Source organism: Haliaeetus leucocephalus, unplaced genomic scaffold (genome assembly GCF_000737465.1).
Source record: "Haliaeetus leucocephalus isolate CR32 unplaced genomic scaffold, Haliaeetus_leucocephalus-4.0 Scaffold156, whole genome shotgun sequence".
Taxonomy (NCBI): domain Eukaryota; kingdom Metazoa; phylum Chordata; class Aves; order Accipitriformes; family Accipitridae; genus Haliaeetus; species Haliaeetus leucocephalus.
The window spans coordinates 603,704-620,161 of NW_010972592.1; the positions used below are offsets into that span (position 1 = coordinate 603,704).

At 36.3% G+C, this 16,458-nt stretch overlaps 1 protein-coding gene across 2 annotated transcripts in view; it reads right to left on the bottom strand.

The window, feature by feature from the left end:
• Nucleotides 1-814: 814 nt before the first annotated feature.
• The window catches only part of GPATCH2 (G patch domain containing 2), a 130,682-nt gene continuing 115,038 nt past the window's right edge, over nucleotides 815-16,458 (bottom strand). For both annotated transcript variants that reach the window (XM_010562137.1, XM_010562136.1), the window contains one exon: nucleotides 815-4,499. In XM_010562137.1, coding sequence (XP_010560439.1) covers nucleotides 4,330-4,499 — 170 coding nt within the window. In that variant the 3' untranslated portion in view covers nucleotides 815-4,329. The remainder of the gene's footprint in view (nucleotides 4,500-16,458) is intronic.

The following is a 16,458-nucleotide window of genomic DNA, read 5'->3' on the forward strand; positions in this document are numbered from 1 at the left end:
TTCAAAGCAAAAACATATAACAATCTTTTAAAATGCCATCTTCTCATTTAACATTTTACATTAGCTTTGCAGCTGGACTACAGGTCGATAAAGAAATAATTTGGACTGTGTTTTTTCAGACTGAACACGCACACTGCCCTTAGGTATGGGACTCTATTGTGGGTAACTCGGTTATGCAATTGCTGTGTGCTAACTATGCCACTGCTCCTGAAAATTCTGCTAGGGATGAAAGTCTAATTAAAAAGTCTGTTGACTCTAGAGTAAGAGGCAAGGGATCCCCACTTCTGATATGCCTTTACTGAAACTGCCCTGGGGAGCGTGGGGAGAGGGAAAGTAAAACAAAGGTTGTGTGAGTTCTCCTTGGAGGAACAGGTTTGGAGAACTGTTTGAAGAGAAAGCACAAGGTCCTGTCACAGTTATCAAAGTATACACATATTTTACTCTTTAGTGAAGAGAACTTGTATTTAAACGTCTTAGAAGACTACGATAACAAAAGTACTGCAAACATCTTAAACGAGGCATTTCCTGATGTTGTGGTGTAACCTTTTCAGCTGGATCATAATAACCGAGAAAAGAAGTACTAGTAAAAAGGTACATATAAGGTGGCATAATAGCTTTAGCATAATATGCATCTGCTTGGTACAAGATATTAGCCACCTTAATTATATTTTCTAGAAACAGCATGTTTTTGTACTCACCCGTGCAATAACAACGCTATTGAAAAGGGCAGTTTAAAGAAAAGAACGTACAAAACCCATGAAGAATGGAGTCTATTTATTTTATTTCATCTTGCATTTGTGTTGTTAAAGCAAAGCATTCTATACATATTATTTAGCTATTTACTGCCATTCTACACCCATTATTGACCTAATTGCAGAAAGACAAATGCAGGGACAAACTTGTTAGAATGAGCATATCGATAACGCTTCTCTGACTTTGACAAGTATTTATTTAAAAATAAGATACTGCTCATGGGTTTCTTTTATTAACAGTTAATGGCTCAATTCACAGAACTTTGAGACACCATGGAACATGTAGCAAAACGCAACGCTGATAATACATAATGTCTCTTCTCTTCACTAAACATTCTGCAGAGGAAGAATATTCTGATAACAGCTGAGCTACTGATTAATCAAACACCTAAATGGAAAGAATCTGGCAAGTAATGGATGGTAACTTTTAGATACAAGATGATCCTGTATTTATCTATGTAGGCAAAAAAAACCCCTCAGTGTCACAGCCATTAAGAATTATTATCTGAAAATACTTGTATATGTATTTTAAAGTAACGTGAGCCAACCTTATAGCAGGTATCACAGTATGATTGCAAGTTAGGTATGGGAAAGACCTGAAGAAAAAATACCACCAATAAATCAAAGTACTTTGACCTGTTTCAAAGCCAACTAACATTGCAATGGCTTAAAAGAGAAAAAGTACAATTCATTTTTGTTTTGTTTCTTAACACTACTTTTAACTGTGCAAAATCACACTACTGGAGTATCTTTAAAACCACTCCTGTGAGATGTGGAAAAACAGAAATGAAATGATAGTGTGAGTCAGAATGGGAGTTTTACCACAACAAAAAAATATCTCAAAACACTACATTAAAAAATTTTAATAAATCATTTTGTTCTACAGCTTCTAACAGATAAAGTTGACTGTCAGCTGTGGCATCTGTGAGAATACCTGCTGGAAAACAGACAAAGTGTATCTATCTCTATATCAAAATCAATTTGACTAATCTTAATGTCTAATAGTTTCTCACTAATAGACTGATTTAAACCAAAAAGTTCTAAGATTTCCAAGCAGACTAAATAGTTCTTCCATTACGGTTGTTTACTAGGTTGGCTGTTTCACTGTATCTGTATTAATGGATGAATAAGGAGTTGAACGGGCTAAAGAGGTTTTCTCTCAACATGTATCCATTATTTCCCTCTTATCTTTTTAGAACAGGAAACATTTTCAAGTACTTTTGGAGCTGCAGACTGACTTCTTGAGAAACTACTACTACAGTAAATTGCACAGAAATATTTCAAACAAGTGTTATATGTGCCATACTTAGAATTTCCAGACCAAGATACATTGTAACGAAAGCAAAACAATGGAATTTTAACCAAGAATGAATATTCCTTTACAGTTTTGCAAATAGAGCTAGAACAATCAGAACTTAAAGATTCCCTTTCACAATTCTCATGTTTAAAATTATTTTAAGGATTTTTTGATTGTGGTGTAAAATACAAAGAGGTCTTTAGAATTCACTTGCTCTCAGTAGCACATTGCATTGAAAGAATGGGAGCATGCCACAAGTTCATTATTGTAAATAACACTGATACAAGTGGGCACCTCTGCTAGCTGCAGAATTCCAGGCTCTCAGCCCTTTGCAATTATGTGGCCCTGAAATTCTTTGGATATGGAATGTATTTAACTCAGTTTAGTTGTGCAAGAGATATTTGAAGTGGCAAACTCACATTATGCTATGCCCCCAAACCTTCCAATAAAAAGTATATGTATTGATTATAAATCCCAAGTCTGTTTAAAATTTCTTATCATTTTAAAAAGCAAACCCACACAATCATATAAAGTATTTAAACAGCAATAAATAGTTCTCCTGAAACTCAGAGAACATGTGCATTCAGCTATCATTAAAAACAATATCAGGTACTAACCTTTTATTCTACACTACGTGTATGGTGAAACAATGTTCCCAAACCGACAGTACTCATAGTGGGAAGCATGAACATTTCTTTTAAGCAAATTCAATGCTATAATGCTGCTACTTCTTCTTTTCCTCGTATTATTTTTCTGGAAAAATGGGTGAAGTTGAGAGAGGAAAAGAAAAATAATAAAAATACTTCTTAAAATTCATGACTATATTTCACGGTCACATGAAGGAAGCTGTGCTCTTTTTATTCTAAGGAAATATCTTTGCAAGCATCTGCAAGGAAGTATTTTTCTCTGCAGTTTGGTATCAGAGGATGGGAGACATCCTCCTCTTGAAGAAAAAAAAGACTGGAGAATCAAATCCTGTTCCCTCTGCAGCCAGGGTAAATATTGCCAGCTACTACAGGGGTGGGCGGGGAGGAGGGCAGGATTTTCCCTTTACTCCATCGGAACAACAGTTTCCTTCAGCCCTATCATTTAATTTTAAAGTGGAATTTGTTTTATACTGCAGACCAATAAGTACCCTAGGAACTTGATTGGTTCGGGCTTAATGAAATTGCTTCTGCTGACATTAGATACATTAGGATACTGATTAAAACACTTAATGATCCCTCTTGATTTTAAATTGCTACCTTAGATTTGCGAGATGTCAGAGTATCTTTTTCCTTCCTTTCCTCCACCCTAATCCTTCTCCTTGCCCTTTTTCTGTTCATGATCCTTAAAGGTTGTGGCTCATTGGCACCAGCACGATCACAAACCAAATGTTAACACGATGTTGAACACTGCATTGTTTAAAATATGCCAAACCCCAGAGTATAAACACTGAAACAGTCATCTTTAAAATACAATTTCCTGGTTCAAAGCTCAAACTATTCTTAAGTGTGGAAACAGTGAGGATTATTAATATAAAGGGAAATCCAAAGTCAGAATAAACTTTAACTTTTTAAAATATTTACTGAAAAAAGATAATCCTGTAAATGTAAAAACAAATACAAAAGCTTTACTTTTGAGCTTGAACGTGGAAGACAGTGATACATTGCCAAATAATGGTGTTGGAATGGCATTCCTATGACAACAAAGCCATTTTTCATGCTCTCATACAAAATTGCATACCATATCACCTTCCAGTGGGAAACGTGTCTATCTTATGGGCAAAATGACAGCTTATCCACAAATATTGTTAACACTAGAAATACCAGGTTTGGAAACTTTGCCTGAAAAGGGGGAAAACACAATAGCTGTAAAAAGTTCTATTTTCCTTCAACAAATCTTATCAAGACTTTGGAGATGAAATTATAGTTACAAAAAAAATTTGCTTATATACTAAAACCTGCTGTGTCAGAAGCTTTTATGAAAAAAAGTGAATATACTGAATTTTATGCTTAATACAAACTTTAAGACCACAGAAAATAAAAAAGTAGAAGTTTTTGTATATTTTAGCACCATTATAAAGTTAGACTTGACTGCCAGTTCTGTCACTGTGGCTGTACCTTGCAGCTGGTGTAGCTAATGTGAAGCACATTGACTTCAATGATCTTTAAGAGAAGAATAACTGGATTTGCTGATCACAACAAATAATATGTTTGCTTTTATTTTTTTTTCTTTTTTCTTGTCTTGTTAAATTAATTTTGAGCTTTATTTTTATCAGGCTGCCAGAGTGCATTTCTGTCAGCTAAATCCAAGTCCGAGTCCTTTTGGTCTCTGGACGGCTCGTATTGGCTCTGCTATTCCTTTGCCGTCCGGTCCAAGGCCCGTGCCAGGGGTCCAGCCCATACTCTGAAGCATTCTGTTTCCAATGTTGTTTTCTGGGATTGGTTGGGTGTTTTCACCTACAAACCCTGAGATTAAAGAAACACAGCATTAATCAGCACTGCCTGCCATGTGGAGAAGAGCAGGATAATCTCCCTTAAAGCTTTAAACCTTCTTATGCTCCTAATTCATCTAATAGGTTGCTAGAACAGGCTGTCTTTGCACATGTTGACCTCCTGACTGCATATGATTCTAAATCATACAGTCTTACGCTCTGCATTATTTTTAATGTTTTTAAAGACTCACTCAGCTTTTAAGTATGACAACTATTGTCACAGATCTTTTATATTCCAATACGGTGGATTTTACATCACTCTCAAAGAACATGCATCACCTGCACAAGTCTACCAACACATCGGCAAGATTACCTGAATTTCTTGTCCTATACAGTTACTAAGCTGAGGCACATCATAGTAACATGACCATCTTTCCATTCTTAGCAATATTTATCAAGGCTCAAGATCTTTTTCAATAGAACACAATAAATAATTTCTGATTAAACAATTATAGCTGTTACAGAAAAAGTACAGACAAGTGGTCTACTATTCTGAAATTCAGCTGTATCTTTACTCAGTTTCTCTTTTACAGAACACTGTAAGACAGATTTGATACATCCCAGTTTACTTTTGGTATTTTCAATGCCATTTAGTGTTGTTTACACTTTTCTCTCCATACCATCTGTGAGAGACTGAAAGAGTTAATGTCTGGGTCGTGACACCGTCAAGTTCTCTGAGAAAAGCTGCATACATACTGCAGAAATGCAGAAAAGATCATCAGGACTGCAAGTGTTAATATAACAGATTCATTTTTTTAATAACCAATTTTTTTCTTCCATGAATGCATCATAAAAAAAAAAAAGTGAAGTCAAGAAACAAAGTGGTTTTTTCCCTCATCAGCCAAACTCCTCAAGCTAGAGAAGATAAGCCTTCCCATATATAACTGTCTTGCACGAGGGATACAAATGATACTTATTTCAATAACCTGCATGTTACACCATTGCAAACAATCTTAAAAAGGGCTGAAGTTTTTGAACTAACACAAGCAGTTGCAGGTAGGCAGCTGGATTTTGTTTTCAGCTTTGCTCAACATCTCCCTGCCCCCTGACAAAAGAACAAAAAAACCCCTACCACGTGCCCAGTTTCAAATATTATCTGTTTAACTTTCTACCTATTGATTCTGGCCTGCTACTTTTTGAAAAATACTGTAGAAGGAGACTGTGGTTTTGGAGACTATCATGTCTTCAATCAAGAATTTACCACTGACAAGCAGCAAGCTCATCATTATATTAGCTTGCTAAATAAGAACACAGGAAAAGTTGAATATGCACATCTGAAAAGCCTCATTTATCACACACAGAAAAAAGCAAAGCCCCACAGTGGAAACCACATACAGAGACAGAAGTTCAAAACGAGAGGTGCATGTGAAAAACCTCATGATGATTGCGATGATGAATTTACAGTACTCCAGCATTATCCACTATAGATCCGTTCATATTCAGTAAAATGCTGGCTACAAAAAAAGGTAGAGGGCTTCCTAGTATCTCAGTTCCTGAGTCAAAGAAAAAGGGAAATGCATTGAGAGAAAGCATCCTTTAATACTGGTTTGAAGCTATGCTTAATGCTAGGCTTAAAATAAAGGCTTTTAAGTCAGCAGCCTCCAGTTCCCGAGAGGGTTTCTCTTGAACTGACCAGCACAAAATTCAATGTCCAAGACTTCCTTTCTTTTCAGGCCCCCACAGGCAGAGGCAATTTTCATACAGGCGAGTCCCTGACACTGCCTGGCATACACAACACAGGCTTTGCAACCTTCTTTGTTATACTTTCTAGCTCAGAAAAAGGGAAAGAAAAAAGGCTACTGTTCAACAAAAGTTCCGGTAAACCTTGCAGGTAAAATCCTGGAAGTGTGTTTTGGTCCACTTTTCACAACAAGTGATGGTAAGAAATGGAGCATTGTTCCAATGAACATCTGTGGAACAATTATGGGAAAAACTTAAAAGGGAGGAAAGATCCAACAGACCCGCCAAGTAGGAAAGAGCAAGGGTAAGAGTATCTTTCATATATCTAAGACTTGGGAATACTAAACCATTCATAATCCTGCTTAGGCAAAAACAGCAATGCTGCTGGAATGGTTTGCAAGGCACAACCTGAGACAATGTAAACAGCCTTTTTGTTAGTCTATTTGGGGGAAAACCCCACAGACCTTTTTCTGTAACAGATGTACCTTTCTATATGAATTTCAGTTCTCAAGACAGCCAGAGCAACCTCACAAAAAAGATATACGAAAGAACAATCTGTATCCTGATATGTTATTTAATAAACTGATGTTTCCATTTTTTGATAAATTTTGAAGTAGCTTGATATTTTTTTTTTCTGTGACTGACAGGATAATTGGAATATTTTTTGTTTTGAAAGACATAAGTACTTTTAGAATGTATACTATAACTATTTTTCCTTCCACTGTACATACTTCTCTAACTCCCGTTAGAAGGCTGAAACCTCCCCTGAAGAGTTCTGTTTTTTTCTTATATGTTACCAGGTTTAAAAAAAAAAAAAAAAAGAAAAAAGAAAAAGAAAAAAAGAGGAGAAACCACCATAACCTTGGCTTCACAACTCACTTTTGGGCCAACAATCAAAGAGCATACACTGTCCAAACGATAGTGTGTTTGGAGGATATGTATTGCAGCAAGAATAAGGAAAAACCAAAACCCCACCCAACTTGCCTATGTTACTAATTGACTAATTACTCCTTCTTGCAAACAAGGTGAATATGGATAGCTTTTATTTTAATTGTGAAAAGTATTTCATATATGCAGGCCATTCTTTTGCAGTATAGTCAGGTTTTACATAAATACTATCTATATCTGTCTTTAATATTCCAGCAATTTTCACACATAATTTGAAAAATTTATCTGTAATATAACATATTTTACTCGAATCAGAAGAACACAGGTAGTGGTATTGCTCTCTTCCTCCATTCCATGACCAATCAGCAATCGGAAGAAAAAAATGTGTATTGCTGATTGCATGACAGAAGAGCTCTTAAAAATCATGCTACACTGTGTGCTATTCCCCTGACCCCCATTCCTGTGCTTTGGGCTTTTATTTTCTAATTAAAAGCAGTAATTGTCCTTGCAATATTAATCTTCAAGTTCAGTTTTTAATTCATGCCTATGGCACTTCTTGGACTAGCCAGTAGGGCCTGTTAGAGAGAATGGTCCAAGCACATTGGCCTTGAAACCGGCTGTGCTACCTCTGGGACGTGTTCAGTCTCGACCCACCCAGGAGCAAGAGCAAAATCAACCCACCGCGCCACCCCACAAAAAATAACTATGCAAAATCAGATTAAGAAAAAAAAGCGGGCGTATGTTTTTCTAAGTTTATTGCTCTATGAGGCTTTGTGGGGTTCCTGGAGTTACGAGGAAGTCTCTGTACTAATAACTTGTAGGAATGTTCTGTGCAGAGCCCTTTCTTTCTACAGACTGAAAATGTTTTTCGTAACCATAACAACTTGGTTCCTGATCTACCAGATGAGTAGTCTGCGTGTAGAAGTGGCTGCCGGTACACAAGTGAGGAGCAAACACTGAGGAACAGTAACTTGCTTGAACAGACAGCACTGTAAAATACCCTCACTTACGTTCCTTCTGTTTGCAATACTGCCAAATGAAATAAAAAAAAAAGGCCAATCCTCAAACCTTTGTGTATATGAATAGACACGCTTCAAGGTCTACACGTATTATGCATATGACCTTACATACATGGAATATGGGACCTATGAGTAGAAAGAGGCAAAACTGGGAAGGGGAAAACAAAAAACTCATCACATTTGTTTAATTTTTGGTATGATATTTATGATGGCATTAAAGGCAGGTTTCAATGAAAAATAAAGGTATGTAATTTTTTCTTAACAGCTGTTGAGACAGGTATGTCCTGGTTAAACAGTACACTAGCATTCAGTGCCATACCCTTGATTTTACAGTGATTGCCATGAATTAATTTAATTCCATCTGTAAGCTAAAATCAGATCAGAGGTCTAATGCTGCTGCAGGCTCCACATCTGTTTAATCATTTTTGGATACAACAGCTTGCAAAAGTTCAGGTTTTAAATTTGCTTCATATTTAAGAAACAATGTTACACCAGTGTACAACATCTTCAGCAGGAAACAAATGAGCCTGTCCACAGTTTTTGATCTGACAGATCCATTTTATTTGCAAAATCTTTCTAAAAAAATGAAAAGTTCACCAATTAAGTTAGCATATTTTATAGAATAATAAAGGAATGTGACCTCATAAACCACCATTGTGACAATATTTATTTGCATGGTCCAACTGCTGGACTAAAATGAAGCATGTTTGGTTTATATTGGGGTGAATAAAATCAGAATACAGCTAGGTTCAATCTCTTAAATAACTCTTATTTAAAAAAATTTTTTGTTTGGGGTCCCCCCCCCCCCGGTTGTAAGAAACAAATGAAGGCATATTGAAGTAATTTCATCTCTGGCCACTGAACTATTTTTGATGTTAAGAAAACGGGGTTTTAAACAGTTCTGAGAAAATGACAGTGTATATAAATATAGTCTTGGCCTTTCATCTTTCTTTTATATGATTAAGACTTGTGAGCAGAACAGCAATGCCTTTGCAGAGAATACCACAACTATTATTTCCTCTTCTATCGCTCCCAGCAGCCTTAAATCCTTTAAATCCTTTCCTAGAAGGATCTCTTTTTGCTTGGGTAATTTTTGCAATACATGGCCTGCTAACCCTTACCCCCTACCCTGGATCTCACTTATGTCTATCACAGCAGAGTCAGTCTTTCTACCTCAAATCTTCCAAGGAGCATTGTGGATGGTAATTCACTTGCGTAATTGGCTCAAGAGATGAAAATCTTGTATCTGCCTCTCTTAGCCACTAATCTATCCAGCTGACTGCAAGCCTAATTGGCAGCTTGTTTAGTAATTTGGCTCCTAAAGTGTTGTATTGATGTTGGATAAACAGCCAATGGAAGGAGAAACGATACATGCTGCTTCACTTTAAAAGCTAGTGCACTTTCCCCCTCATTTTCTGAAAGCATTTAATATTCCATCTATTTTTTTTCTTTTCTGACTCCTCATGAGACAGATGAGCTCAGAACAGTAGGGACTGATACTGATACACAAGACAATTTTACAAGGAATGTAATCAGAATAACACATTGCTGTAGCGTATCTTTTTATGCCAGCTCTCTCTAACTAGCAAAATGGGAATCAGACTGCCTAGATGTTTATGTTCTTAAAACTGTTTTGGATAATTGCGCAGTCAGCATCATGAGCATAGCCAACAGCCATACTGTGATTTTTAAAATCAGTACCTGCAGTGGTTTTCAAAATTCAGTATACTATAGCTGTAAATCCAAAAAAACACCAAACAAAAAACCAAACCAGTTATGAAAATGCCATATTATTTAGCAAAATATTTGAGATTCCATTTTTATACCAGACTTTTATATATCCCTCACACTGAGCTCTCTAAGACTGTGTCTAAAGAGTAACCTTAGAATGATTATAGTTCAGGTGAGTCTGCTTGCATTGTATTTTATTCTAGCTAGCAGAGAGATAAAAATAGCAGAGAGGACAGAGCTGTAACTTTGGTAGGTGTCGGAAACCTCCCTATTTACCCAGCATTCACAGCAGAGTTCTGTTAATGTCTGTACTGCCATAGTTTCATTCCTACTGCCCCATTGCAAGGGGTATTAAACGAATCATCGCGTAATTGCAGCATGGGTAAATGCATTCTTTCTTGCAGCAGAGACCCTAGATTTAAATCCATTTTCAACTCTCCTGAATATATAAACAGATATCCATACACTGATGAAAATGGATTTCTCCTTCCATGCTTTATTGGACTATACTGTGTGTAAAGTGTAACTTCATGCCCATTCAGTCTTTACTATTACTAAAATTGGTTGGAAAGAGTTGGAATTATTAGATTCCCATTTATCCCTCTGTAAAGGGGAATCTCTTGAATACTCAAGACTGTCTTTTCACTTGGGTCCAAAGGAGGTCAGTTTTATGCCTTGTCTACATTGACAGAAAGACTGTCACTGGATGGCATTTTGGAAGAAGCATTCTCCCTGGGGACCATTCCAGAGTTCTGCTCAAACCCCTTGAAACTCAGCAAAACTGCTCACTTCTGATAAGCATTCCCTGACTTTTACAAAAAGGCTTGTAACCTTACACTGAAACCCACAGGGAAAAGATTTAAATCAAAGTAATATTCTCAAAATGGACAGCATGGTTATTGTAAATTTCAGCAGAAAGATTGAGGATTAAACAGATATTAGGACTATGCAAATTAGGGTAGCTCTCTCTGACCCTAACTCAAGTTGGGATGGATTGTCAGGATACTGGAGGTGAAGTTCCACTTCTGTTGCCTATTCTGTGCCTATGTGGTTGGAGTATTATCTTTGGTCAAATTATCTTAATTTAAAATGTGAAGATTAATTTATTAAAACTAGACAAATACATCTGCATTTTTTTACTATGGGCTAGATAACGATTTGCCTATTTATTTATGCAAACGATGCTCACTGCGATCCCTTTATCAGTAATGAAGGCATCCAAACGTAAATCTTAGTTATTACGTTAGCATTGGCAGTGTCAATATAGGCTGAAAGGTAAACTTCTCTTACAATCAATAAATCAAAATTTCCTCTCATTGTCTTGGAGATCAAAAGCGAAAATTTTCTTTATGAAATCCAGAGTATAACTGAAATCTATGACAGTTTTTATCAGAAACTTTTCCACCAATTGCAAAGCTTTTATAGAAAGACAGAAAATGGAAGTCCAAACTGGCCTGCACTGGAAACCCGATCAATGAATTTTGTATTCTCACATCATGACAATATTTTCTCATATCTTAAACAGTTATTTTTATTCCTCTGAAGTGGCAAAAACCTTCTGCATAAAGCTATCAGGTTTATGCATAGGTCTCCTTCCTCATTCAAAAAGTAAATTATATGCTAAAAACCTTTAAGAAAAGTGATTTTTGCATAATCTATAGCAGGGCCTATTTGTAGCAGTGGTCCCTGTTCCTCAGGAGAAATTAAAACTAGTCACCATCAAGTGAGAGGTTGTTGGGGAGAGCTGGGGTAAGAAGTTATATTGACTGGGGAAAAGCTACACGTGTTTTCTCCTTGCACATTTTAACTCCCAAACCTTCTCTGGTTAACAAAAGTCCTTTGGTATTAACAACCTAAAGCAGGCCGATAGAATACCAGGTACTGCTTTTATTGAGCGAGTTCTAGGTGATAGTGTTAACAAACTGCATCTAAAATGGAGGCAGCTCCTCTCTGTGGGGAGTCACCTTATTATGGTACCTGGTAGAGAACCAGCAGAACTTGCAGAGCACGTAACTGGCCATCATACTGACACCTCTCGGTTTCATACAAAGCTATTCCTCAAGTGTACAACTGTCTAATGAGACATACCTTTGGAACTTGGAAAAATAAAAGCCTTTTTTGAGCAGAAATTTCTTATATATTAAGGATGCTCTCATTGCTGATATCCTCTGTTAAGCTGGTTTACGATTCTTGAAAGTGAAGTCCAAAAAAACCACAGAATCACAGAATATCTGAACGTCCTGGTTTTGGCTGGGATAGAGTTGATTGTCTTCCTAGTAGCTGGTATAGTGCTGTGTTTTGGATTTAGTATGAGAAGGATGTTGATAACACACTGATGTTTTCAGTTGTTGCTAAGTAGTGTTTAGACTAAGTCAAGGATTTTTCAGCTTCTCATGCCCAGCCAGCGAGAAAGCTGCAGGGGCACAAGAAGTTGGGAGGGACGCAGCCAGGACAGCTGACCCAAACTGGACAAAGGGGTATTCCATACCATGGGACGTCATACCCGGTATACAAACTGGGGGGAGTGGGTGCGGGGGAATCGCCGCTTGGGTATTAACTGGGCATCGATCGGTGGGTGGTGAGCAATTGCACTGTGCATCATTTGTACATTCCGATCCTTTAATTATTACTGCTGTCATTTTATTAGTCTTATCGTTATTAGTTTCTTCTTTTCTGTTCTATTAAGCCGTTATTATCTCAACCCACGAGTTTTACTTCTTTTCCTGATTTTCTCCCCCATCCCACTGGGTGGGTTTGGCGGGGGGGAGTGAGTGAGCATCTGCGTGGTGCTTAGTTGCTGGCTGGGGTTAAACCACGACACTCAAGTTGGAAGGGATCCATAAGGATCATCGAGTCCAACTCCCAATGGAGGCAATTTGAATGCTTTCGACAACCAGAAACAAATACCTTAAGGAAAGACTCCCAGAGTAATTTGGCGAATTATTTTTGAACCTTCTACATTTCAGAAGACAACAGCATTTAGAAAAGACAGGTACAGTCATCTTCTATCAACCTGAAGGTTTCTCCTTGACTTTAATTGGCTATGTGTACAGCCTGAAGAACATTGTCCTCTCTCTAGATCACAAGGAACCCATTAGCAAATTCTCAGTATAAGCTTGGTTCTTGTTGCATTGAGGATCTTTTCTTCTGAAGTTTGTTACTGAACTCTCCTTGTTGACTCTGGTGTTTATTGTAAGGGGCCCCGCCTGAACCAATGACCTCAAGCTCAACATGAAAAGCCTTTTGCTCTGAAACGACAGCAGTTTCCAATACTGGATGGCACTCTGTGATCTTTTAATTTTTGAACTGATTTAGTGAGAGAATATGGTAGGAGAAAAAAAAGAAACAGAAAGGAGTCCCTAAAATTTAATCTGCTGCAGAAGCCAACAAAACAAAAAAGAGTATCCATAGGCCGGACAATGAAGCAGATACGCTGTGTACTCCAGAAAGAACTTTCGTAGACTAAGGATAAGAAATGGCGCAACGCAATAAGGGAAGTGTTCACAACACATGCCAATGTTGTATTGCCCTATAGCAAGGGTTTTCTATCTATGGAGTTGTATGTTTACTAGATAGAAAAGCAGTGAATCAAGCTAAAAAGAAAGCAGGCGTATAATAGTTTGTCTAGAGTTTTGGAAATTTACTGCCAGTTTACCCAAGTACACAAAAGTCTACCCTTTCTCTGCAACTATCTCACCAAGTTGACCTTCACCACAAACTTAGCCTCAGCCACCTCTGTTATCACAGTGTAATCACAATCTTTTTCAAATCATCATTTTGGTACTGCAGATATTCAGGTCTGATTTTTAATCACTGACATATTAAGCATCAGCAAAATAGTTTGCTTAGCTGTTCCATTGGCAATTTTTAAAAAGGAATGAAAACATGTACCCTTTTGATTACCTTGTTAAAGTGAGTCATGATGGCATTATAGCAGTGCTCAGTATTTCTGCTGTAATTAAGAATCTGTCACATTTTTCATTAAAACACATTCTTTAAAATGAGACTTTTAACTTGGTCATTTCAATCAGTACCAGCCTGAAGTGTAGCATGCAACATGCCAACTAGATAAAGAAAATGACATCTGAAATTTGCTTTTGCAAAATTTAAGTATTAAAGTGCCCATAACATGCATAATAATTTATATATTTTATATGCATACTCTTTGTATTTTAAGTACAAAATAGCTTTCTCTTTTTAAAATTAGTTTTTGCAGGTTTTCAACACTGCTCCAAACTGTAAACCATGCTATGTAAAGACCAGAGCAAAAAGATTGTTTTCACATAGAAATAAATGGCTATTTACAAGGCATACAAGTAAAACTTAACTTTTGTTCTGCATCAAACTTTCTACATTCTGTAAATTAACTTAACATGCTGCAGATGTGAAACAGTTTGATGATTTTTTCCCCAACATTTAAGATTTAGAGGTTTCATACTAAAAAAAAGAAAAAAGAAAAAAGAAAAAGAACCTAAAAAGTCTTAGGGATTTAACAGGAGCTGATTGAGAAATGTCTTGTACAGAAGATGATAGACAGTCAATAGGAAAGGAACTAGGGTAGATGCATATTCAGTGTATAAACATGGCATCTAAAATTCTGTAGCATCTACTGGTTTGATATGAGACTTAAACTAGGTAATCTAAGACTGAAATTACTGTAAAAATTCCCAATTCATGTGTTTCAAGTAGTAACAATACTTTGCAGAGAATGTCCTTTCTCTTGCATACAAATTCTTTTGTTGTTTTGTTATTATTTTCATTAATACTGGACCCAGTTTTGGTAGAGCTATTTCCATGATAATATATTAGTTTGTCTAAGAGATTTTTATACAAACTTGAGGGCACTGTATTGCTGCAATGAAATATGTCAGGGTGTCATATGAGATAGCTCTACCACTCAGGTAGTCAGAGAGGGCATAAAGTCATTGAGAATGACCTGGTCCCAAATCTGACTAGAATCACTGAAATAATATTGGTTTCACGGAAGAAGCTGTGCAAAAAACTAGGTATTTATAATGTACAACACCTAATTCTTAAAAGAAATCATAGGAAGTAAACAATTTTTATTAGTATCTTTTTTTAGTTGATAAACTAATTAACTGTCCAGGTTCAGTAACACACAGATGGGGCTATATCAAGCATCCACAAACCAGAAAATTTATCTTAGTAAAAAAGGCAGAATAGGACACTCCTGTCTCAGTACTGTCAGCTCCTAACAATCCATATGTATATTATCTCCCATTTTCTTCACTGCTTTTCAACACAGCTTTTCTTCACCTTTACAAATGACATTTTTGAAACTATAAAATGCTCCATGCTGCTCAAACTTTCTTGCTTCAATAGCTTCTCATTGCTGTACAAGTAAGGCTACATCCTTTGTTACTAATATACACAAACCTATTGGTATGTGACTTTGACTCCAGGCTGAGAACAGGCTATAAATTTAGAAATCAATATCTAACTCTATCAATATTCATTTTACTTTTTCAATACAAAATACAAAGGTGAAAGAGCAGTAAATAAGCCGGAGTACTGAAATAAATTGGGTGTTCTTGTCACAATTAATAAATGTTTAACCAATAACACTGCTTGCTACAGAAGTCTCTGGCTTTGTAAGGTGTCTGAAAGTAGCAGGTGCTACCCTTGTGAGACTCAAAACCAGAGAACGTGTTTCGGTACTTCACTGGGATCACCAGTCATTCTCTTCAGTACTACTGAACCTAAACATATAAATGGCCATTTTCAACACTGTGCATAGTGCTACGAGAATTAATTTACCAATGTAATTTATTCAAAAAATGCAGACAAGAATTTTGAAAATACTTTTTTCAATGGATTGGCTCATATTAGGTGAAACTTTGCTAATTTGCAGCATATATAGCTCAAGGAAACGTTTGCAGTTAATGACTCATTTACAGACAGCCTTTCAGGTTTCACTATGATGTTAAATATGGACAGTTATTAGCAGAATGCTTCTTTTCATTTCCAACTTTTGTTCATAAGAATATAAAAATTTGCCCTTTCTTTCGTTCAAGAAAAAAGTTTACAAATTATCCTACATAAAATCTAGTCCTTCTGTTCCTATATCTTAGCTAACTAAAACTACTGAAGGAAGAATAATCAAATAGTGATCTTTCATTTTAATCCAAATTTCCAAATGTATTTCCTTTCTAAAAGGAAACTCTTTCTTTCATAAGATGGTATGAAATACCGACAAACAAACAAGGCCTGTGATGGATAAATAATTTATCTGTATGAAGGTGAGCCTTTGAGACAACTGTAATAATTTATAAAATGTTATACATTACCTACACATATGTACTCAAAGTTTACCAAACTTTCTATTTGCTTAAAAATTTGCAATGATTAAATGCAGAAAAAAACTTTTATACAACCACAGAAAAATTTCTCAGTCGTCCTGCTCAGAACAAAATTGAAAAGTTTACCTTGAAACACACATTAGTTAAAAGGTATCTCATATGATACCTTTATCCACCATTATTCTCTGTCTCTCTCCATGTAAACGTAAATTTTGGGAGCAAAACAATCTCTAAAATTGTGAATATATAGATACGTAACATTGAATGACCACATAATATATTTGCCTTAGTATCA